Source organism: Sinocyclocheilus rhinocerous, unplaced genomic scaffold (genome assembly GCF_001515625.1).
Source record: "Sinocyclocheilus rhinocerous isolate Xijiao unplaced genomic scaffold, SAMN03320098_v1.1 scaffold603, whole genome shotgun sequence".
In the NCBI taxonomy this organism is placed as follows: domain Eukaryota; kingdom Metazoa; phylum Chordata; class Actinopteri; order Cypriniformes; family Cyprinidae; genus Sinocyclocheilus; species Sinocyclocheilus rhinocerous.
In genome coordinates this window covers 3,969,651-3,994,352 of record NW_015656630.1, presented here as the reverse complement: position 1 = coordinate 3,994,352, position 24,702 = coordinate 3,969,651, and the positions used below count along the sequence as shown (strand labels likewise).

General features: G+C 38.0%; 1 protein-coding gene across 2 annotated transcripts in view; it reads left to right on the top strand.

Moving 5' to 3' along the window:
• Positions 1-22,646, top strand: part of LOC107720725 (serine/threonine-protein phosphatase 2B catalytic subunit gamma isoform-like) — a 29,953-nt gene extending 7,307 nt beyond the window's left edge. The window contains exons 3-14 of one of the 2 annotated variants that reach the window (XM_016528546.1): positions 1,287-1,411; positions 5,478-5,589; positions 8,147-8,292; positions 11,895-12,034; positions 12,190-12,267; positions 12,368-12,462; positions 12,644-12,769; positions 13,878-13,955; positions 15,939-16,023; positions 16,602-16,699; positions 19,519-19,545; positions 21,020-22,646. In XM_016528546.1, the coding sequence (XP_016384032.1) occupies positions 1,287-1,411; positions 5,478-5,589; positions 8,147-8,292; positions 11,895-12,034; positions 12,190-12,267; positions 12,368-12,462; positions 12,644-12,769; positions 13,878-13,955; positions 15,939-16,023; positions 16,602-16,699; positions 19,519-19,545; positions 21,020-21,195 (1,286 nt within the window). In that variant the 3' untranslated portion in view covers positions 21,196-22,646. The remainder of the gene's footprint in view (positions 1-1,286; positions 1,412-5,477; positions 5,590-8,146; positions 8,293-11,894; positions 12,035-12,189; positions 12,268-12,367; positions 12,463-12,643; positions 12,770-13,877; positions 13,956-15,938; positions 16,024-16,601; positions 16,700-19,518; positions 19,546-21,019) is intronic. The other variant, XM_016528547.1, reaches the window with a different exon arrangement.
• The last annotated feature ends 2,056 nt before the right edge of the window (positions 22,647-24,702 follow it).

Genomic DNA, 24,702 nt, shown 5'->3' with positions numbered 1-24,702 from the left:
TAGACTTTCCCTCTCTCACACACCCCCACACTTTAATTCCCCGGTGGAGGCCACAGGAAACCCCCAGCACTCGCCATACACTCGAGCAAACACACAAACAGGTGTGTGGATATAAATGGGCACGTCTATCCAGATCTTCCCCATCCCTCAACCCCCCCCCCCTGCACTCTCCCATGTCTTTCATAACATGCACAGATAGAGCACACACTGCAGATGCAAACAGAAAAAGCTGTGCATGATAATTGGCTTGCAAGAGAAAACAGAAGAAATTGTGGCATGAATAATTGAGATGGTGTTTCTGCCTAAAACCTTTTACTTTGTTTTAGCACAAATAGGGTTGGTTTGGCCACATCCTGTTTGTAGCGACCACTATTGATATGTTTCACTCAGCCGTTTTGAGTGGGCCTAGTATTAGTGCACTTCCGTTTAGTGGTTTTGATATTTGTGCACTTTCAGTTGCTCAAATCTTAAAGGGATAGTTCACCCAAAAATGAAAATTATTTCATTAATTACTTGCGCTCATGCCATTCCAAACCCGTAAGACCTTTGTTCATCTTCAGACAACAAATTAAGATATTTTTGATAATCTGAGTTTTCTGACCCTGCATAGACCGGGACGTTCAAGGCCCAGAAAGGTAGTAAGGACATCATTAAAATAATCCATGTGACATCATTTGTTCAACTGTAATTTTAAGAAGATACGAGAATACTTGTGAACAAAATATCTTAATTTGTGTTCCAAAGATGAACAAAGGTCTTACGGGTTTGGAACGACATTAGGGTGAGTAATTAATGACAGAGTTTTCATTTTTGGGTGAACTATCCCTTTAAGATTTCTTCTCCCATCTTGAGCTCATAAAGACATGTCCTTGACCTCCTTGCAAGTACTCAATGTCTGATATTTCTTCATTTCTTTCTACGATGTTCTCCAATGTTTTTGTTTTGGCCACATCCTTTCAATGATGTCACTGTTTTTGTTGTTTCAACTTCAAGTGTGTGAGAATAAAAGTTACGTCTTCTTTCTTTGCGTGAACATTTGGGTGGCGTTATGCAAATCTTCCCACATAGTGAGGTAGATATGTGGGGGCGTGTTCGAACGAGCCGTTTTAGGTAGGTGTGGCTGACTCTTAACTTTTATAAAGAATATCTCTTTGGATTTGAGACTTTAGTCTTTGCAACTTTACAGATCTTCTTTATGCACCAAGAGCTTGTAACACTCTAAAGAGAAAGGAAAAAATGAAATCGCATCATATGACCCCTTTAACGTGTTTTGTCTCTGTCTTCAGTGTGCGGAGATGTCCATGGGCAGTTTTTTGACCTGATGAAGCTCTTTGAGGTGGGGGGTTCCCCGCACAATACACGCTATCTATTTTTGGGAGACTATGTGGATCGAGGCTATTTCAGTATTGAGGTGAGTGTAAATGTAATGTTCGCAAGCTATGTAAAATAGGGTTAAGTGGTAAACAACTGTGTTTCTGTGTTGTAATGCCTAAATAGGCATAATTAAAGGAATGCTACAAGTTCAATACATATTAAGCTCTCAATATGCATTACATATTAAGATCAGCAGTATCAGTGGCATGCTGTCGATTACCATAGAAAATTATCTCAGCTTGCTCCTCAGTTCAGTAATGCACTTACAATAGGAGTCTATGGAGCAAAACAGGGAAAAACATTAAAATACACACATTTTATTGAACGTACAGCATAAATTATTTATATTATAGCTGCAAACTTAACAGTAATATGACTGGTTTAATTGATCTCCTGAGAACACAACAACCTCAAATGCATACCAAGTTTAACTACCACAAATTTTTTTTATTTATCCAAAATATAAAGCCAAAATTAATTTGTTTCTGTAAAAAAAAGAATGGTGCATCACTAGCTTGCTACAAAAGTTGTCAATAGAGCCAAATTTGTTTTGAATCCAGAGCATTCTTTTTTTTTTAAAAAGAGGCTAGTTTTGTTTTAAATCTGTTTATAGTCTCTATACAAAGTCTTTTGAATCTTCAAGGCCTTTTGAACACATCTTTGCCGAATAAACACATCGTGCTCATTTTGGACACCTGAGATGTTCACATTTAATATAACTTGGCCCTCAGAGAATGCCATGTGGCAGTGCAATTCAAACAGTCTCTGTTGTACCAGCATGCACTGTGATGATGCAATCAGCATGTCACCTCTGCCTGTAACACTGTATCATCATTGTTAAGCAGCCACAATGATGAAGCAGATGGCATTAAAGGATTATTGATCCCGCCATCCTGCAGGCAAGAGAACGCGCTTCTCAACATCCAAGTTACGTGTAAATTGTTACAGAAATCTTCTGGTCCGGTTTATCAGCTGGCGTCTTTTATATCATTGGTCCTTGATGTCTGATGTCACTCTGAATGGGCCAGCAAGCGCAAGTCCTCAAAAAGCTTCCACCTCTGCACCACGCTTTGGTTGCAAAGTTCAGGGACGGGAGAAATGTCATGGTTAAAAGAAGCGGCGTAAGAGAGCGGACACACCGCTGCTCAATACCATCAAACACAGCTGAGGGTCCACTTGAGACGCATAGAAAGAGAGCGTGTGTGTTTCACAACAAAGGCCACGCTGAGTTCCTACTCCCTCCCTGGACATCACAGACCACAAAGCACTGAACTTCAGTCATCCGCCACACCACCTGCTAATGCCCTCTGACTGGGACGCTGCAGTCATCAAACGCTTTCGTAGGTTACACCACCAGACTTTGCCCCACCCTGACACTCAGCACTTCGTTTTCAGTGTTTCTTTCAGTGTAGGGCTTGATGAAACAGACAACTGCTGGGCCTCTTTAAAGATAACTGCAACCTAAACGCAGAGTATCCTTCCTCAGAGGACGGAGAAAGAATTGTGTATTCTGCAGATTAACACAGAAATCCTGTTCACTGTTACGCAGCGGAGTTCTGTGGATAATCTAACCATGTGTGAACTGTAAAGCCTTGTTTAATGGGATAGTGGAGATGAGCTAATGGAGCACGCAGAGTGACTGACAGGTTAAGATTTGAAGCAAACATTAATAACTTTAGGCAGGTTAGTTACACAGTTTCAGAGCTTGGGGTTGAGAGATGATCAAAAGAAGTAGATGTGAAAAGATTGAAATCATAGTCTTGCTTAACACAGCAAAGTGTTCTCTGTCTGCTCAGATGTGTTTGTAGTTCAGCATGTTTGGATTGTACATCAGCTTCAGTTTCTTAAGTTCTTATCTGCCACTGGTAGACTCTAGCTTGCTGCTTCAGGAAAGCTTACTGTATACAGTTACTAAAGAAGGTACACTACTGTCCACAAGTTTGGGGTCGGTAAGATTTAAAAAAAAAATTAAAAAAAATAATAATAATTTTTTTGAGAGAAGTCACTTGTGCTCAAGACTGTATTTATTTGACCAAAAATACAGTTAACCAAAAATATTGTAAAATGTAATTTATTCCTGTGATGCAAAGCAGAATTTTGAGCATCATTACTAACTACAGTCTCAAGTGTCATATGATCCTTCAGAGTCATTCTAATATTTTGGTTTCTTATGATCAGTGTTGAAAACAAACAGCTGTGCTGCTCAATATTTCTGTGGAAACCATGATTCTTTGAATAGAAAGTTCGAAAGAACAGCATTTATTTTGAATATAAATCTGTAACATTATAAATATCTTTACTCTCACTTTTGAACAATTTAATGCATTATTGCATAAAAGTATGCATTAAAAAAAAATCATAAATTCTGTTGATGTCAATGTGTATGTCGGCTGCACGTGAGTGTTCTGCATAATACTTGTTTATAGATCTGCTGTTTGAATTATTGAATTATTACTTGCTGCTAGGAAGGAATATTTCGTTTTCTGCCTATTTGTACGTTATATTTTTGTTTGCGTTTGTATTTTTGCTTGCATTTTTTAGCAATATATTTTTAGCAATATATTTTTAGCAATATATTTACCTGGATGTGTTTTTGTAATGTGTTTTTCATTAAATGTTAATTTACTTTAGTGACAAGGGTAAATAACAGAACTTCATAGAAAACAGTGTGTATTGGTCCAGTTGTCATCTTGGAAAAAATAAATACACAATAATAATAATAAAATTGCATCCAGTCCAGTTTTGTGTAAAAATGTCTAAATTCTTGAAAAAAATATTTATTGATATGTCTGTTTGAAATGGAAGGACAAGTCAGCCCCAATTCGACAGTGTGCTCTTTTATACCGCCGCAGTGGCAAATGAAGGCAGTCATTAAAGTATTCAATGTATAAAGAAAAATTGCATACCGTATATCCTAGTGTGTTGTACAATGATTTTCATTTTTCGGTGATCTATTCCTTTAATAAAATATCAGGAGTAATGGAGGTATAATCCTCTTAAACACTGAACCTGCTGTGTCGTGGCCTTCTAGCATATTAGTTTGAGCTGAATCAGAACACTAATGATTGTGTTCAGCAGTATTGTGTTTGTTTTGGCTTGACTGAACATATTTTTCCATTTCTACTTGGATATCAGTTTCTTTAACACATGGTCCATACTGAAACTTAGCACTGGGTAAATGCAGCTATTTTATAATGTGAAATGCGTATGTTACAATTCAATATCAACCCTCTACATTGAGAGTAAATCACTCGCATATGCGACTAAATCTTCACTCTGGGCGACTAAATGATGTCTAATATTAGCCAATGGCTAATAAATTCTCAGATTTTACACACCAGTGCGCGAGTTGAATGCTGAGTATATGATTAGCACAGATATATTTTCACTCACAGAACACTCTGACTGAGCACCTCAGAGTATCACTCTCCGTCAAGCGATCTGTGATATTTTTCATTCATTTGAATGGATGCGCAGCGCACCTGTGTTTGTGTATTTGGCGTAACGTAAACTCTAGTGTGAAGGCTCACGACTCGCCGTCGCTTTCTCTCACACGTGCAAAGAGCGAGAGTCTTACATAACATGCATATTATACTGCTTGACTGACTGATATTAAGAGTGTACTTTCAGACATTTAAAAATCTGTACCATTTTACAAACATTATATATGTTTGTAAAATAGCATAACTTTATATATATATATATATATATATTAGTATTTCAGTTTGGCGAGTAAACAAAAAAAATATACTAGCCAATGGCGATTCAATTGCCAAGGTGTCCGTAGAGGTTTGAATATACTGTCATTCATCATGTTTTCATAGATGTATCAAGATTAAAATGTCATCAAATGTACAAGACAGACCTCGTCTGCAGGATGTCTAGTTTAGTGCTTCAAAAACGACTGACCACATGGAGAAAAATTGGTTTCAAAGTTTCAGTGACCTGGATTTTCATTATTTGAGCTCTAGGAAATGATATGCATAGACACACACAAAAACTGAAGTATCAGCGCAATTGTGTGAAACAGAATAGGGATATATGATAGCATTGCTATTGTGTGTTGTGTTTTTGTGACACGCTTTTTCTGTTTGCATCTGCAGTGTGTGCTCTATCTGTGGGCCCTGAAGATCAACCACCCGACCACCCTCTTCCTCCTCAGAGGCAACCACGAGTGTCGGCATCTCACGGAGTACTTCACCTTTAAACAAGAATGTAAGCTCAGCTCTTTAGAAACTCAGAGCGTGTGTGTGTGTAAACGTTATCAAGAGAATGAAATGAGATTTTGCCACATTCTATCATTCAAGTCTGTCATGGCAATTTTTTCCCCATTACCATCGTGGCATCCCGAGAGAGATGGTGTCAGGGGAGTATTGGACGACGGGCCACAGGCACAGAGCTCAATCACGTCCCACAGCGCTCGTCAGGGCTCTTCACTCCCCACTTAGATTTACATCAGCCATCAGCCCAGTCATGACAAACACTGACAGCTAACTGAAACCCGCACATCGAATGGCTGCCTGATTTCCACCAGCAGCTGATGATCAGCAGACCCACACAGAGGCTGTGCAAAATTGTAACACCCTTCATTCAGCAAGTTATATAAATCCCTCATCGACTTAGGTGTTTATTCAATATTTTGGCTAATGTAACTTTGCTTCCAGCTGTCACTATGTAGTTTTCTCAGCCCTCGTTTTTACAATGTTACATTTTACTATGATTAAAGTGTGTGGGTTATTATTACTATTATTATTTAATCATTGAAAAACGTTTATTTTGGACAGTTTATTTTAAACCTTAGCAATTTATATCATAGCCAATACAATACAAATAATAGCTAATTTCTATTTACTTTTTTAGTCTTCAATTTGCACAATGTTTGGAGGAAAACATTGAGCAAGATTCTTATTTTTTTTAGAATATAAATACATTCAAAATCCTTAACTGAATGTTAAAATTCAAAATGGGGCAGGATGTGAAACTTTTAGAAAAAATATCAATATTTCTTATACACACACACACACACACACACACACATTTTAATAAATCTGCAAAAATGTCAACAATTCTGTGTTTTTCTGTCAATATGGGGTGCTGTGTGTACATTAATGAGGAAAAAAAATTAACTTAAATGATTTTAGCAAATGGCTGCAATATAACAAAGAGTGAAAAATTTAAGGGGGTCTGAATACTTTCCGTACCCACTGTATATATATATATATTAGGGCTGTCAGTCGATTAAAATGTTTTATCTAATTAATCACAAACTAAATTTGGCTGTGAAAATACCCCTAAAAGATCATTTAAAGCTATTATTGTATTAATAATATGTAATATTAGCCGAACTGTTTAGGCTACGACAGCCTAACATAAAGTATGGAACATAAAAGAAGATAATTTGAGAAACATTTCACTATTTTTTGTTCATTGAATGAAAGTCACTGGTGACCAAAACAGCTTAGTTACCAACATTCTTCAAAATAACTTATTTTATGTTGTACAAAAGAAAGTAAGTCATTCAGGTTTGAAACAACATGAGGGTGAGTAAATGATGACAGAATTTATTTATTTATTTATTTTTAGTGAACTATCCCTTTAATGTTTTTTATTTATTTATGTTTTTAATAAATTAAATGATACTCTAAAGAAGAAACTAAAACTACCAGCAGGTGGTGGTAAATGTTTTTATGAGTCGATTCGTTCAAACGGCTGGTTCACTCAGGAATGAAGTAAACGGCTCTCTCTATGGCCCTGTCCCAAATAGCACCCTAAACCCTCGCGGTCTTCCTCTGAGTCCGCACTTTTGTGCCGTAATGCAACTTTGACTGTCGATATATATACTTTATATATACAGCCCAGTTTTGATTTATTTATTTTTTTTACATTTAGGTGGTATGAGTCTGTGTATAACTAAGTAGAATCTTTATCATTTTGAATTAATATATACATTTATTTTAGTTTGTGCAATACATTACAGAAAATAAGGTTTGGCTTTTTAATCTAATTAATCAAATACAGTTTGATCAATTATCAAACTAATCGTTAGTTGCAGACCTGATAGCTAACAAAACGTTGACCTTCGATTCATGTCAACAAAACAAACGGAACTCTGAGGTCAAATGAATGAGGTTCTCCACCAAAAACTCTCCAATGAAAACTCCCTAATTTAGCCAATCAGGAACCAGCCAGTGGACAATGGCATTCCTGTTTGGATCAGCAGAATCTTGGCTGTTAATGCGTTCAATCAGCCTAGTTCGAGGCTGGCTGTTTCTCCGTCCAGCTAATCAAAGGGCCTTTGATAATGATGTGCTACTTCACCACTTGCTGGCTCATTGCAGTGTTGTTCTTTGCTCATCACGAGGCAGCCTGTTTCTCATCTGTCAGTGCTGCTGTTTACAATACGTAGCACGGCTGGCCCGTTCTAAAATGTCAGGATTTAACGGCGGTATGCGGCCCTTGTTCCACGTGTAACCTGTCTCTGGCCTCAGCCTCCTTTAATCAGACTCCCGCCGCGCTGCTTTCCTCAGTTCATCCCAATTAGCGCACGGTTCTGCTGCAACATCGCCTAACAAGGCATGCGACATCCTCCTCCTCCTCCATCTATTCCTTCAGCCTTGGAAAGTTAGCAAGCCCCGGTCTGCCCTCACCCACCCAGCATTACTGTGATATGTCAAGCGGACGGTGTGACAGCCTTGGCTTGAAAAGCTCATTCACCCCACTTGCGCCTGTTTGGAGATACATGGGTGTTTTTATTGTGATTCTCTCATCGCAGGCAAGATTAAGTACTCGGAGCGCGTGTATGACGCCTGCATGGAGGCCTTTGACTGCCTTCCCCTGGCCGCTCTGCTCAACCAGCAGTTCCTGTGCGTTCACGGAGGCCTGTCCCCCGAGATCACCTGCCTCGACGACATCCGGAAAGTAAGAAAGATGTGGGGCTGTTGTATTGTGTGTGCCATACTCATGGTAGGACAGTATTGGAAGGTGCTGAATTTGTTATGAAGGTGATGCTTGTTTCGCTGTTGTGATGATTCTTTAAAGGGGATGAATTTAGACATGCAACTTCTCGGAGGGAGTTGTACCACTAAAGCGCAGCAAGATGTCAACATGCTGAAACCCTCTCTGAGAAGTTACATTTTTAAACTGATCTCCTTTTAAAGCACTGCAGCTAAGAATATTCAAGCTAAAAAAAAGATGGCTTTAAAATCTCTATAAACTCACTATTCTACTTCACCATTCGAAATTATCAGTTGTTAGACAACTAGCAACCATCCTGAGCTATTCATATTCATTATTATTATTATTATTATTAATAGTAATCATAATTTATTATTATTATTTATATTTAATATGTAAACACTTAAATTTATTATAATAATGAATGATTTATATAAATATGATGATCTACATAAATAGTAATAATAAAAAAATAACGGTAACGGTAAGACACTTTTTAATATATTCTTAATTTTTGTTACATTTAAAATGGTTACTTTATTATTATATAATTACAACAAAATAGATGTTCAGGATGGTTGCCTTGTTTTCAGTCAACCAATTTATTTTATTAGGGTTAGGATATGAAGTCCACGATACGATATTTATTGCGATATTTATATATAAAAAAAAAAGGCAAATGAAGAATTGAGAATTTTTTACATTTTGTACATTTTAAAGTTAAATTACTCTATCTAATGCACTTTGAGAGTCAGAATTAAAGATGAAAATTAAAAATTAAAAATGAAAATTAGCCCGTTATTTTCTCACCCTCAAGCCATCCTAGGCATATATGACTTCCTTCTTTCAGATGAATCCAATCGGGAGTTATATTAAAAATTAACTTTGATCTTCCAAAAGAAGTGAAATAAAGCGCATCCATCCATAATAAAAAGTGCCTAACACGGCTCCGAGGGGTGAACAAAGGCCTCCTGTAGCGAATTGATGCGTTTTTGTAAGAAAAATATCCATATTCAAAATGTAATAATCACTTTAATCTAGCTTGCGCCAACAGTTGTACACAGAAGCAGCTCCGGGAGGATGACGTAAGATGTCGGCATTGTGCATGTGCCGGTGAGTCTCGTGAAAACCAACGTTTGTTAACTGTAGTGGTTAAACGGATCGTAGTTGATCCGTGATCCGTACAGACCAAGCCCCACGGTTCGGTACGCATGTGATCCGCGGATTAATTGCAAAATTTAACCATAATAGAGTATAAGTTTATCATTTGTTCATATTTACACAAGCAAGCGAATTTTAAACGATTCCAGAGAGAATAGGCGAAAGGGAACTCAATTCGTTACTCGTGCGCTGTTCTCTACGCGCACAGCCGCACACATGAACACACATGAAGCGCGCACACGCGTTTCAGGCGGCGCGCGACACCGAACTGAATCCTCTGAACATACACATAAAATTATGACAAAATACCCATCTCGACAATCATTCAGGTAAATGCGGTCAGTTATGTCTCAAGTGAATGAAAACAGCTGAGAAATATATATTGTTGCTCTTTTGTTAGTTTTGACTGCTTGTATTGTCCTTATTTGTAAGTCACTTTGGATAAAAACGTCTGCTAAATGGCTAAATGTAAATGTATCAAAGAAGTACTTCGCTTTAAGTAATAAATGGAAAGCAAGTTAAATTGAAATATTTTTCTTTTCTTGCTGACCCAAAAAATTATCCTATCCTTGGGTCAAAAACCGTAATGTGATACGAACCGTGAGATTTGTGATCCGTTGAACCACTAGTTAACAGGAGCAAAGGAAGCAAAGTTTCCTTACTTTAGCAAAGGAAAACCAGTCTCCTCTTGGCTTATAGCGAAATCCTCCGACATTCTTCTTTACAAATCCTCGTTTTGTACTTCTAATTCGTGACCTTTGTTTTGATCTCTCCCCTGCGCTTCCGCGTTCGTCACTTCTGAGCGGCGCATGCGCAAAGCCGACCTCCATACGTCATCCGCCCGGAGCTGCTTCCGTGTACAACAGTGAGCGAAAGCTAGATTAAATAGATTTTTAAATATGGTTATTTTTCTTACAAAAACGCATCGATTAGCTACAGGAGGCCTTTGTTCACCCCCCAGAGCCGTGTGAGGCACTTTGTATTATGGATGGATGCACTTTATTTCACTTATTTTGGACTGATGCACTGCAACACCCGCTGACTGCCGTTAAACAGCTTGAAAGATCAAAGACAATTTTTAATATAACGCCGACTGGATTCATCTGAAAGTCATATACACCTAGGATGCCTTGAGGGTGAGTAATTCATATGCTAATTTTCATTTTTGGGTGAACTAACCCTTTAAGAACTCTTAACTAAGAAAACTTAAGTAAGAAAAAAGACAGTGAATTGACTTGTACCTGAGCTTTAAAGGGGATTCAACTCTCTTTTTCGCATATACTGTCTCAGTCTAAATTACATTCATACTGGTGTTTTAAGAAGCCAAACAAATTAGAATATATAATAATAATAACAAAAATGACAGTAATAGCCATATATTGTAAAACATATTTGCAAATGCACTGCAAAATAAATGAAAAATTTCATAGGTATATTATTTTTCCTTTACACTACAGTAGGGAAATTACAATACTACTTTCCTAATTTCTACACTTGAAAGAGATATTTTGAATTTGGACTGCATTTAAACTGCTAGCTGTCAGAAATTCATACTGCACTTTTAAGCTTTTATTTTGACGGAAATTGCAGTAGAGCTTTTATTTTCAAGGAAACCTCCAGCTTCAGTGAAAACATGCGTACAAAAACGAGTCTCACTACAAATCTAGTGAAATGCTGTAATCATCTGCTGCGAAAATAAAGCCTTACTGGTGGCTGTTGCGTTTCCAAAAGCACGCTAAACTCGCAGCACGTGCAATAATTCATTCACTGTGAACGGGGCCGTTCTGAGGCGTGGAAAACACTGGATCACGAGCTGATCGCCTGAACGAAGTGCGCGCTTCGCTTTGAAACACGCAGCGCAAACAGACTTGATGAAGGGATTAAGCCATATTGTGCTTTCAGTTTTAGTTCGTTTGACATACTGTGTCAAAGCATAATGGCCAAAACCACTTATTTTCTAACCTTTTACGTTAGAATAAGAAGTTTAAATATATTTTAAAAACTACACTTTTTGCCTGCACGACCTATCGTTTCATATCGTCATGTGACCACGATAATATCGAGGCAGTTTTGCTATCGCGATACCACGATATTGATAATATTGTTACATCTCTTGTGTAAACACATATTTAGTTAAAACACTTTTTGGTCTATTTGTTTTCAGTCCATAAAATGCTTATATCTAGTTATTTCCTTATTAATATGTGCTTAGATTAGATGATGGTTTGCTCAGTGCTTTTAATAATTACTTAACGCCATAAAAAATCTGTCACTGATTTGTACATTTTAAGCAAATGCGAACGGATTGAATATGTTTTGTTGCGGTGATGGATTAGATGGTGCTGCAGAACAGAAATGCTGGGGTTTTGAGTTCTGATTGTTTGTTTTGCACTGTTGTGCTGCAGTTAGACCGGTTTAAAGAGCCTCCAGCTTTCGGGCCGATGTGCGACCTGCTGTGGTCTGACCCTGGCGAGGACTACGGCAGCGAAAAGAGCTCGGAGCACTTTTGTCACAACAGTGTGAGAGGATGTTCCTATTTCTACAGGTACTCCAGCTGACCGTCTGCCCACATGCACATTTGTTTGATAGCTGCCTACACAGTCCCCCGTTCACAGTCGCACCTCTCAATGTTAGTCATGCCGTTCTGACTGATGGACTGCTGGAATCGCTAATTACACCTCTTTCTCCGTCTCTTAATAGTTACCCTGCAGTGTGTGACTTTCTGATGAATAATAACTTGTTGTCAGTTATAAGAGCACATGAAGCCCAAGACGCAGGGTGAGTACACTGCACACCACACTCATAAACCAGACTGCTCTGAACTGAATGCAAACAGCTCTTACTGACAATGTCTGTCCCATTTCACTGACCCCCTTAGGTATCGAATGTACAGAAAGAGTCAGACGACAGGCTTCCCCTCTTTAATCACAATCTTCTCTGCACCAAACTACTTAGATGTGTATAACAATAAAGGTAAGAGCTCTTAAGACAGTTTTGAGCCCGTGCCATTGTGCTGAGCTGTTTCATTTTTGCCCTTATGCTGTTGGCCTTATGCAATAAATTCATGCAGTCCAGATATACATAGCTAATTTTTTATTTATTTAAAGTCTCTCAGGATTTCTGACTCCTCTTTTTGATTCTTTAACCCCTCAAGCTGCTGTGTTGAAATACGAGAACAACGTCATGAACATCCGGCAGTTCAATTGCTCTCCTCACCCGTACTGGCTGCCCAACTTCATGGACGTGTTCACGTGGTCACTGCCCTTCGTCGGGGAGAAAGGTAAAGAGCAAATGGGAACGGCGTAATCTTTTTTTTTTTACATTGATTTTGACATCAGAAATGCATTTGCAAAATTATGGGATGTGGTTTTAGAAATTAGTTTTACTGTGCATCAATTCTGATGGTTTATTGATCCTCGAGGAAACATTCAGACAAATTGTCTGGATGGAGTAACCAAATGCATATCTGTACTAGTGTTGGGCGATATGCTCAATTTTCACATCGTCCTATCGTCAGCCTGTGAGATCGCCGATATGTGATATTATCGTGCTAATTTATTAAATTATTTATTTACTTAGTTTCTCTGCCTGAAAGTGAACTAACTCCAGCGTAAGGCTAAAAGCAGCCTAATGTTTTTAATATGACTGAATTTGTATTTAACATGATAACAAATGAATAGAAACATCGTAAGTTACTAATTATAATGCTTACATTTCCTCAGTTATTCAAAAAGCAGCTACAGAAAACGAGCAAAGAACATGACATTACCAAAGAACATCATCACAAGCTCGGCCTAGCGCGAGTTTATGCACTTTAAAAACACTCCTGTTATAATCAGTGAAGCTGTTGACACTGTATGATGAATAAAACTCTTATACATCGCACGTACATCTGCACTGTTGTTTAAGATGATAGAATTCGTGAGTCAGAATTCAGTCAGCGAGTGTGTGCGCTGAACAACGGAACTCTGCTGTTTCAGCGATGGCTCATCTGAACGCCTCTGATTGGCCGTTGCATTCATAAGCTCAGCATAATCGTGTGTGTTTGGTTATAATTCGCAATACTGTAAAAACGCGGAAGAAGAAATATAATGCAACAAATAAGCCCTAATATTAATTAGAGAGTATTACTAGCCTAATAATAAAAATAATCGTCTTGCTATCGTCAAAGGCATCAGCCACAGGCGATATCTCTGACTATCATCGATACACGATACAATCTTCTATTGGCACAACCCTAATCTGTACATAATGATCATATGTTGAAAACTACTGTATGAAGCATGTGATTTAGATAGTTTTAAAGCTTAAGCATGTAATTAATAGTAGAAGTATGTAGAAGTAAAAAAAGCATCGGTTAAAGTTGGTCTTCTCTCGTTTGCTCTCAGTAACAGAGATGCTGGTCAACGTGTTAAACATCTGCTCAGATGATGAGCTCATGTCAGAGGGAGACGACACATGTGAAGGTAAGAACCTTGGATGGGTCTGTGTTTGGCGCTTTTGTTGCATTTGTAGCTTTATGTAAACCCCAGATAAATTCAGTTGAGCCCCACTGTGGTCTTATAGAGGTTGAGGATATAAGAAAAAAAAAACTAAAATCTGTAATATTGTGAAATATTGTTAATCTATTTGAAAAGTGAAAGTGACGTGACATGTGGCCAAGTATGGTTACCGATACTAGGAATTAGTGCTCTGCATTTAACCCATCCTAAGTGCACACACACACCGTGAACACACACCCGGAGCAGTGGGCAGCCATTTATGCTGCGGCGCCCGGGGAGCAGTTGGGGTTCGGTGCCTTGCTCAAGGGCACCTCAGTCGTGGTATTGAAGGTGGAAGAGAGCGCTGTACATTCACTCCCCCCACCTACAATCCCTGCCGGTACGAGACTCGAAATCGCAACCTTTGGGTTACGAGTCCGACTCTCTAACCATTAGGCCACGACTTCTCCGTATATTAGAAACATTCTAATATGATGAAAGGAAAGTTCACATCAGCAGCATTTATTTGTAATATTTTACAATAAGTCTTTACTGTCATTATTAATCAAATTTCTGAGGAAGTATTTTTTTTTTTTTTAAATGAAGAAATTGAATCATAGTGTACTTCACAAAAATAAATTGTATACTGTTAACCACCTTGAAACAGTTTTTTTTTTCATCACACTTTATTTTAAAGTTCAAATTCTTGCTATTAACAAACCATTAATTATGAATTTTGCCTCGATAAACTCCTAATTTGCTGCTTATTAATAGTCAGTAAGGTAGTTATTAAGTTTAGGTATTGGGTAGGATTAGGGATGTAGAATATGGTAATGCAGAATATGTGCTTTATAAGTACTAATAAACAGCCAATACGTTAATAATAGACATGCTAATAAGCTACTAGTTAATAGTGAGAATTGGCCCCTATACCAAAGTGTTACCAGTTTTTTATTTCCCATTTAGGAACTTCAATAATAAACATTTACTTCAGTTAAAATGTAAAAAGTGTGGTCCGTTAACCTCATCATTTAAATGTCTCCTTTCTTTGATTTCTTTTGTCTTCTCAACATGGATTTCAGCTCTGTTAAATATACCAGCATGCCCCTTTTCTCATCAAATAATAGTTCTCTGATTAGTGTGTATTAGTCCTCAGCGCATAACCCATATATTTCTATTTAGGACACTATATTCTTGAGTGCAAGTTGCTTTAAATACGAACTCGGCATTAATTGTGTGATTTAAATTGGCTTCCTGCTCTATTATGAAGATACAAAACTGCAGAGAAAGGAAGTACATAAACAGTGCTTGTTTTATACTTCATGAATGCCTTCAAAGCATGTTCTTTTTGCTGTCAGTTATCAGTGAATCAAATATATTGCTAACCTTCTACCCAGACATGCATTGCCCTTAGCGGCTTACCTAAGCTGAGGCAACCTGTGTCTCCTTTCAGTCACTTCAGTAATTTAAAATGAATTACTGCTCTTAAACCAAGAGCCGTGAAGTACAGTGATGCCTCTTCTGCTGTAATGAAACCAGATGAACCCTTTCTGAACACCCCCCACCCCACATCTGAGCTGTCATGAAGGAATACAGTGACCCATTTACTGTTCATGATGCCCATTTGATTTGTCCTTTTTTTTTTGAATGGTGCATAATTTTAACTTGGCCTGACACACTTCCTCTGTGTGTCTGTGAGCCTTTGAGTTTTGAAATGGGGTTTATTTATTCCTTATGGGAGTTCAGGATGTAATGGCTCGTTTGATCTGTAGTACGTTTGACTCTTGCCATGAGATAGGACTAGTGTGCAGATAATGATGTTGATTAAAGTAGTCCATAAAATGTACAAGGTTTCAAGTTGACAGATATACAGCAAAATTATTCCCATAAATAAAACTAGACCCTAACATTCCCTCACTCTGTTTTTCTTTTTCTCTGTCCCTCCCTATTTGTGCATGTTTGTGGCAGGTGGCACCCCGGCAGTCCGCAAGGAGGTGATCCGAAATAAGATTCGTGCCATTGGCAAGATGGCCAGAGTTTTCTCTGTTCTTAGGTGAATATACACACTTAACGTACAAATCCCTTGTGGCCAAGGATTTTACACACACACACACACTCACTCTGTTCTGCACATCAGAGATGTGGCCCTATTCTTTAAAAGCATAAGCAAAAGCATTTGATGCATGTAGTATCAGAGAGAGGTTTATAAAATATGAATAATACATATCAGGTAGATCTATCTATCTGTCTTTCTCTCTGTATCTATCTCATATATGTATTATTTGTATAATGTGTAAATATAATACATATGGTACATATGTATGTATATTATTTATTTATTTTAAAAATGTAAGGTCAATAAGTCTCCTTAAAAGATCAGATAATTTGACTATTTTAAACACATTTCATTACACCAAATACACAAAATAATGTTATTTTTAGCAGCATCATATGACCCCTTTAAAATATTTTCCATGGACACATTACTTTGTCATTATTTGTTTGACATAAATGCAGAAAGTCAACTTAAAACATGATGCTTTCATGAAAATATTCATCAGGACACTTTATTTGAAGCCAAACTGTAGCTGATTTTGTATCCCTTAACCGTGTGTGTGGGTGTGTTTTCAGAGAGGAGAATGAGAGTGTGTTGCAGTTAAAGGGCTTGACCCCCACTGGGACGTTGCCTCTGGGTGTGCTATCAGGAGGCAGACAGACCCTACAGAGCGGTAAGTCTCGCTCCCAGCATCATTGAGCTGTCTCTGCGGTAGTTTGGAGGCCGATACCTGGTCTCCACCGACCCCCTGCTACTGTTACACTTTCTTTCTCAGTCTTTACCTCTCTCTCTCTCTCTCTCTCTCTCGCGCTCTCTCTGTTTCTGTCACCGCCTTGCCCGGCAGCTCTGCAGCACACCCATCATTGACTCGATCGAAAGTGATATCGTTTAAAGAGGGGGGAGATTTTACAAGGGTTTGGTCATGAAGGGGATTTCAGTCAACACGCTTCAGATTTTCTGTCCCGACAGGGACCTGAAAAACTTCCAAGCGCTGCTGAGATCGTAGCAAGTGCCAAGGAGCTGCTGCCGGGTGATGCTTTCACAGTGAGAGGGGCTCCTGTGAGCTTATGACTATGACGCAATATGACCCAATTTAGCCAGCGCCTGTCAGTGTGCCATGCTTCTTCTCCCTGCCTTCACTGTAAAAACTCATCAGCCTGCTGCAGCCTGCTGCCCTCCTACTAACAACCATATTAACATAGTCAGGTTTGTTTTTGATGAAAGTAGGTCCTCTGAAATTAGGTATGATTCAAAATGTTTCATAATATACAACAAAATACTGCACATACTAGGGGTTGGGGATTTGAACAAACCTCTAACCCTGAAGGTGCAGTCATATTTGCGAAATTTCAGCAAAAAAGGCCCATGTTCTGTTGTCAAAAGTGTAGCAATGTTTGAAGTACTGCACAGAAGTCACTTTTAAACCATGCAGCTTTCTGTTGGTCAGCATGGCGAAATCTGCTTGGAACTTCTTCTTTTTTTCGCTCTCACATGAAACTTCTGATCTTGTGGATTCCTATTTACAAAATAACTGGGTTCCACCTGCAAAATTTCTTCAAGCAACAGTAAATGTGACTTGCACCTGCACCTTAACTGTAATACAATATTTGTGTTGAAAGACTTGAAAGATCTCAAAATTGTGCTGTTATTTTTCAGAGTGGACAGGCTTAAATGGTTAGTTAACCCAAAAATGAAAATGATTCTTTCTGATCCTGCATAGACGGCAATGCAACTGACTCATTCAAGGCCCAGAAAGGTAGTAAGGAGATCGTTAAAATAGTCCATGTGACAGTGGTTCAACCGTAATTTTATGACGCTACGAGAATACTTTTTGTGTGCAAAGAAAACAAAAATAACTTTATTCAGTGATTTCTTCTCTTCTGTGTCAGTCTTCCACGCGCGTTCACGAGAGTATCACGACACATGCGTGTGGGTCTGCTGACGCAGGAGCCGGCTTTCTGACGTAGAACTTCTATCTCTCTTAATTGTTAATTGTATATTCTGGTTCGGATAAGTAAGGCTAGTCAAAAAATTGCAAGTCATCCTCTCTGTCAAAATCTTCAGACATGTTTACGAAGACTGTTTTATGTACAGTGTGCGTCGTCTTCTGCTTGTAAACGAGGCGCAGCATTGTGATACTCTAGTGAATGCATGTCAAAGACTGACACGGAAGAGAAGAAATTGTTGAATAAAGGCATTCTACAGGCGTAAAGTATTTTTTTTAGAACCACTGATGTCACAAAGACTATTTTAATGATGTCCTTACTCCCTTTCTGGGCTTTCAACGTGGTAGTTGCGTTGCTGTCTATGAAGGTTCAGAAAGCTCTTGGATTTCATCAAAAATATCTTCATTTGTGATCTGAAGATGAATGGTCTTTTTCAGTTTTTTGGTGAACTAACCCTTTAAGGTTTTCAAGTTATATTTAAAGTATGATTTTTTTTTACTTGAGCCAGGACAAAGTCAACCAGAATGTCCTAGCAACTGCATAGCAATGTGCAAAATTGATAGGCGTGTGGGATCAGGAAATGATGCAAGGCGGGCTTTTGCTAAACGTGTCTGTGTATTATACTCCTCGGCAACTCCTAGACCACCGTTCTGACAAAACCACAGTTTCTTGAGCAGCAAATCCACATATCAGAATGATTTCTGAAGGATCATGTGACACTGAAGACTGGAGTAATGATGCTGGAAATCCAGCTGTGCATCACAGGAATAAATTGCATTTTAAAATACATTAAAATAGAAAACGGTTACTTTAGGTTGTAATATTTCACAATATTACTGTTCACTGCCTTAAACCAAAGAGACTTTAAAATTTATTAATGGAAAATGCACTTCCAAGGGAATTTTCATACTTGGAGATCTATGGCATTAAAATTTTTTGGAAAGCCCAGCTGTTTAGGTCATATGTCAAGGCACAGTGAACTACAAGGCGGTCTTATGACTGTAATGTGTTGGTGGTTCACTGGGGGAGGGGATGTAAATAAAAGGACTCTTCAGCAGCTGAAAATAGAAGAAAAAAAAATGACACATCGCTCAAAGCTGTCTTGCCTCTCATCTTCCTGTGAAGGCCACAAATAAATTGTCATCACGCATACACAGTACATTGCGTGGAGTTTTTTTACAGGCGAAAGCCTTTCCTTGTTTGGCTATTGTATACCTTCAGCTTTAAAAATAGACTAGGTCCATGTCAAGAGTAGTTTAGAAGGTGCTGCATCTCAGATTCAAAAGCACGGGTTCTCAAAAACAAACCTGACCAGGAAAAAACGAGTCTTGAAATCTGTTTATGTTCTGGATGAAGCAACTAAACTAACCTCTCAGGTTTCTTCCTGTGTGGCATGTGAAGCATTCGGGCTGGTGTTGGGAAGGGAAGATGAATGAATGGGAAATGGGGAGGGGGTTTAAATGGACTTGTGATTGCATTGATAACTTGACTCACTTTCTTTCCCCCGTTCGTTTTGGGCATGGCACTACTACTCATGCTTACACAGCCACCGTAGAAGCAGAGGAAGCACGAGGTATGCAAGACATCTGTGAAAACTTCTCAGTGTTGTCTGTCTGTTACCCTCCCCCTTGGATTAACTGTCTGTCCTTCGTGTGCATTTCGTCCCTTTGTAGTCGCCGATGTCATTTAGTATTTATTTGTTTGTATGTAGTTCACGTGCTTGTTACGTTTAAAGTTAGCAGTTTTGTTTGATTTGCACGTTGAGATGTTTGTTTCTTTGTTCAGTTTGCATTGAAAGTGAAGTGTGAGATTTCTGCGCCACTAAACGGATAAAAATTCAACCTGCAACAACATTCGCAAAACATTTTGCATAATGTGACTCTTTATAACAAGGAACTTGTGTTAAGAAAGTAAATAACATTTTTAAATGATAGTTGACCAAAATATGAAATTCACTGACCCTCATCACGTATGACTTTCTTCTGTGGAGCATCAAAAATATTTGAGGAGTTTATTTGCAAAAACAGATAACTGATAACCAAATAACCAAAAAGTCATGTTTTTTGTAATGTTATCATGTTTTTATTGTTTTGTGTTAGTTAGCTGTATTTTTTTTTGTTATTTCTTTTACCAAATCAAAATAACCCAACTGCAGTTTGATTGAGATTGGAATGCACAATGAAAAAACATGATTTTTGAAAATTGTTGAAAACGGAGTTATCTGTTTTTGCTAATTAACTCTTCATTTTTAAAAAAGTATTTAAAAAAAAAAAAAAAAGTTTTGGACTCCACTGACTTGCATTGTATGGACAAAAATAGTTCTTTAAAATAACTTTTGTGTTCCACATGAGAAAGTCAGTTTTACGGGTTTGAAACGACTCAAGGGTGAGTAAATGATGACATTTTCATTTTTTGGGTGAACTATTCCTTGTAACGCTTGATAAACTGGTAGATTTGGCTTTTGAAAGAGGACCGTTTCATAAAGTCTTGCAATCGTGAACGCTTCAGGCACAGCTGTTTAAAGTGGGGAAGCCAGAGGCTGGGGTGTGAGCAGACCACAGCATAAGACTGAATCTTTGTTTTTATCGGTTTCACTTCCTGACCAAAAAGCACACAAATAAACTCGGATCTAGGCCTGTTTTCGCCTTTAATGTCAGGCGTGACGTGGGAACATCAGCGTTTGTGGTTAATGTTATCTAAACTAGTCAAGCTTTACTGTAGTTCTCTTTTTCTTATCGCAGCTGGTTGATTGGCTGGTATATTTAGCTGTATTTCATCAATCTTTTTTGAGTGCTCTTTGGGGAAGAACAGCCCTCTGTAGTCATGCTACTTTTAGTGACTGAAAATGTTATCTACTGGGGGGTAATTGTTTTTTTTTGTTTTTTATTAAGCTCCAAGTTTTCTGTGCTTTTTTTTTGTGATTCAGATATCAATATGACTGTATAATAAAATTAAAGGATACCGATAACACCCAAAATAAAACTGAACATTGCTGTGTCACTCCATAAGCATTAGCGTTAACTAACGTCCTGCTTCCATACTTCCAGCTATCCAAGGCTTCAACCCTCAACACAAGATCCAAAGCTTCGAGGAAGCACGCGGACTGGACCGGATAAACGAGCGAATGCCTCCGCGCAAAGACAGCATGCAGCCAGACGGCACTGCCAACTCCATCAACGCAGCCAATTCCCCCGACAAGAACGGCACCAACGCACAGGCGTAGTAACCCAGCAGCTACCTAGCGCTCTCCCTCATCCTTTCCTTTCTGTCTCTCATATTTTTTTTTTTCTCTGTTTTCCTCTCATTCTCTCTCTTTTTGGTAGAGGTGATGCCCCCTACATGCAAAACTCTCCAGGACCATTTCGGGGAGAATCGCACAATACCATGAAGAGGGCATAATGAAAAACAAACCATGGTTCTTATTTATTTATTGATATAGATAAGAAATTTAAGATCTGTAATGGTGGGAAAATTGAGATGAATGAATACGTACATGATGAATATTACATGTGTATATAAAATACAGAATATATATATATAGACATAGCATTGGGGTGGTGTAAGGTCATCTTAGATTCAGTAGTTAAAAAAAAAAAAAGAAAATTTTGTAAATTTACGTTTATAAATTAGGTTTATTTCTGACTTTTTTTTTTTCTTTTCTTTTCTTTTCTTTTTTTTAACAACCAAGACTTGCTCAGCAGAATTTCTTTATCATCGTTTGTGGGCTTGGCAAAATAATTCTTGGCCCAACATAATTATATAGAATGCTTATTTGTGAGTAATACCCAAGGCGAGTATGATAATTGTTGACGCAAAACAAAACAAAAAGTTTTGGTATTGAAACAATATGTGGAAAATACCTTCTTAATGCCAATTATAGCTAAGATGAGTGCATTAATAACAAGTGTTGGCACGTTTATATGTACATGTACATTTTCAAGTGTTCCCTCAACCAAATGTGATGTTTACTTGGTTTGATTTGTTTTTTTTTCCTGTTCATAACTCAAACTACACCGATTTGTAATCAAAAAGGCGGGAAAAGCAAAAACCATCCCAGAAGTTTCTCAAGATGGTTGGAGGAGCGATTGTGTCTGCATGTTTTTGTTTACTTTCAACCCTCCATTTTGTAGTCACTCGCGCTATTATAGGCCTCTGCCGTACTTTCGCGCACTTTTACACCTTTCAACGTTTCGCTAATGCCACATTGGTTAAAGGCATGATTGAACTGCCATGATTTTATGCAGATTTTTAGCTTTAGCAGTTGAAAGAATCCTATGATGTGTGCGTTAAATGTGATTGGATGAGGTGGACGTTAAAACATCTCAGAAAATTAGCATACATGCCTTACATCCTGCATCTCGGCTAAAGTAAATTAGTTAAACCGTTTTTTTTCTATTGCTTTTATTTTCCGTTTTTAAAAAAACAATTGTAGCCCACCAGTTGAACATTTTAAACTTTAAAAACCCATTTAATTGTTTTTCAATTTATCTAATTAATGTACCTATAAAAGTTTGCATCAGCAAACTTCTTGTAAGTATCTTCAGCGCTAGTATTTCTATAGCTGAGCTGTGCGCTCTTCGAAACGCCTGTATTCTCTAGAGTCGACCATTTTCCACGCATATGATTGACTGAAGCTGAAGCAAAGTTATTTTGATTGCTTTTACTGTACTGTGTGTTTTTGAGAATTAAGGACAGGATTTGCAAGAACTGTTTACCAAATCGTCTTTTCAAACTTTGTTTTCGTTTTTTTCTATACTGTACCATTATCGTTGCATAATAATCCGGCGACCGGAGATTTCGCTGCGCAAAGACTCAAACTTCCTGTGCGTTACACATTTGAGGTCATGTGCCATGCTAATAAATATAGCAAAAGTTCTGTGTGCAGGCATCGAGACTGTCGCACGCACGTGTATTTTCCGTTTTATTTAACGCCGCAAGCAGTTCAAGGTCCGTATGTCTTGCGCAATCTTAAAATGAGACTCGGCGAGGGTAAACCTGCATGTTATCATTACTGTATTTAAAAGAAACTCTCATCCAAAGAAAAATCAGTGTTTTAATGTAATATATGGCTTTATCATTGACAAAAAAAACAACTGCTGATTGTATATGATCGTTGCCTCTTCATTTGCTTGAGAAGAGGCGAGTGCTCAATTGGCGATGTAGTCATGTAGACACTCTGTAAAGAAGAAAAACGCCTCGGTTAAGTTAACGCTTTACTTTTTGTGATATAAAACACCTGAGAGAGTCCTAAGACCTTAAACAGGTACCAAAAGTTGATGAGTAGATCATCATGACCACCTTTTCGTGTCCTCTTTTAAAGTGTTTGTCTTTTCAAGTCTTCGTTTTATGTAATGAGCCTCTGCAAACTATTGTTTTGTTTAGTTTCCTTCATGTTTAATTTAAAAGGGGATGTCTGGTGTGAGAGAGTCGGGTGTTTCAGGTGGGAGGGTGGGTTTTGTTTGATATCGGAGAGGAATGGGGGCGTTCAGACCACTGACCCCGTTTTAGGAGGGCTTCTGTAACAAATTCCAAGCATATCTTGCAGAAGCTACAAAAAAATGTTTGACATTGTCCATTAAAAAGGAAAAAAATGAAAGTAAAATGAAATATAAAAAATGTGGGGGGAAAAAAAAACTGGTGTTGTTTCTTTATTTCTTTGTCTGTTTTGATTTGTGTGTTTTTGGGAAATTGGCCCGTTTCCAGATTCTTCACCCACTATATTGCATCTGCTTTTAGCGTTAGAGCGGCTGATTGATGGCAGAGTTGTGTTTTGTGAGACCGGCTTTGTCATTTTCTCTTCTTTGTTCATGTCTGTGCTTGTCAAGGTTTCCTAGGATTACGACATTCACGTTTTGAACATTCTGTGCTTGAAGGGACAGCTAGTGTATTGTTACCTGTCTGAACACGGCCCACACACACATGCACATGCCATGCGAGGCTGAGATTGAATGATATTTGTGCTTGAGATGAAGAATGCACAGTAAGACGGTGTTATCTAAACCTATTTGAAATAAAATGTAAATATTAAAAGAAAGTTAAACTTATGTTGCATTCGCATCTAATTGATATTAAATATGTATATGTAAATATGCTACTTCCATGTAATCTGATTAAATGTGGAGTGTTCATGTCGTTTATGTTCTTAACATGAGCTCATCATCTGAAAAGCTCAGTTTCGAGCCCCAAGGTCTTGCTGCATGCATGGCGCTTTAACTCGTTTTTTTCAACTTCACACACACTCGTGTGAAGGATGTAGCTGAATACAAAATAAAATCACACTTCTGTTTTATTGAAAGGCCTTGAAATGAAGCACGCCCTCAAAATAACATTTGTTGCACCACAGAATATTTCACAAGCGCCTTTTTAATGCAATTATGAACCCTGTTCGTTCCCAACCAGCCTGAAAAATGAAAAGGAAAAAGGAACGTGCATTGAAAGTCCTGCGGGAAAACAAACCACTCACCTTGTTTTATAAATAGATTTATTAACTTGACATCTAGTTATTACTTCTAACCGCTCAACCCAGTTATGATTGCAATTATACACAAGTGTTTAATTAGTATGTTAAACATACGCTCTTTTCATGTGAGGGTGAAAACTAACCCAATTAAATATGATTGTGTAATTTAAATGTACTTAAGAGCCCGTGAAATAATTTTTATTGGATCGCTGAATTAAAATTGTCTTATTTGACCTGATTATCTATTTGTTGATGCAGCAATCCTGTCCG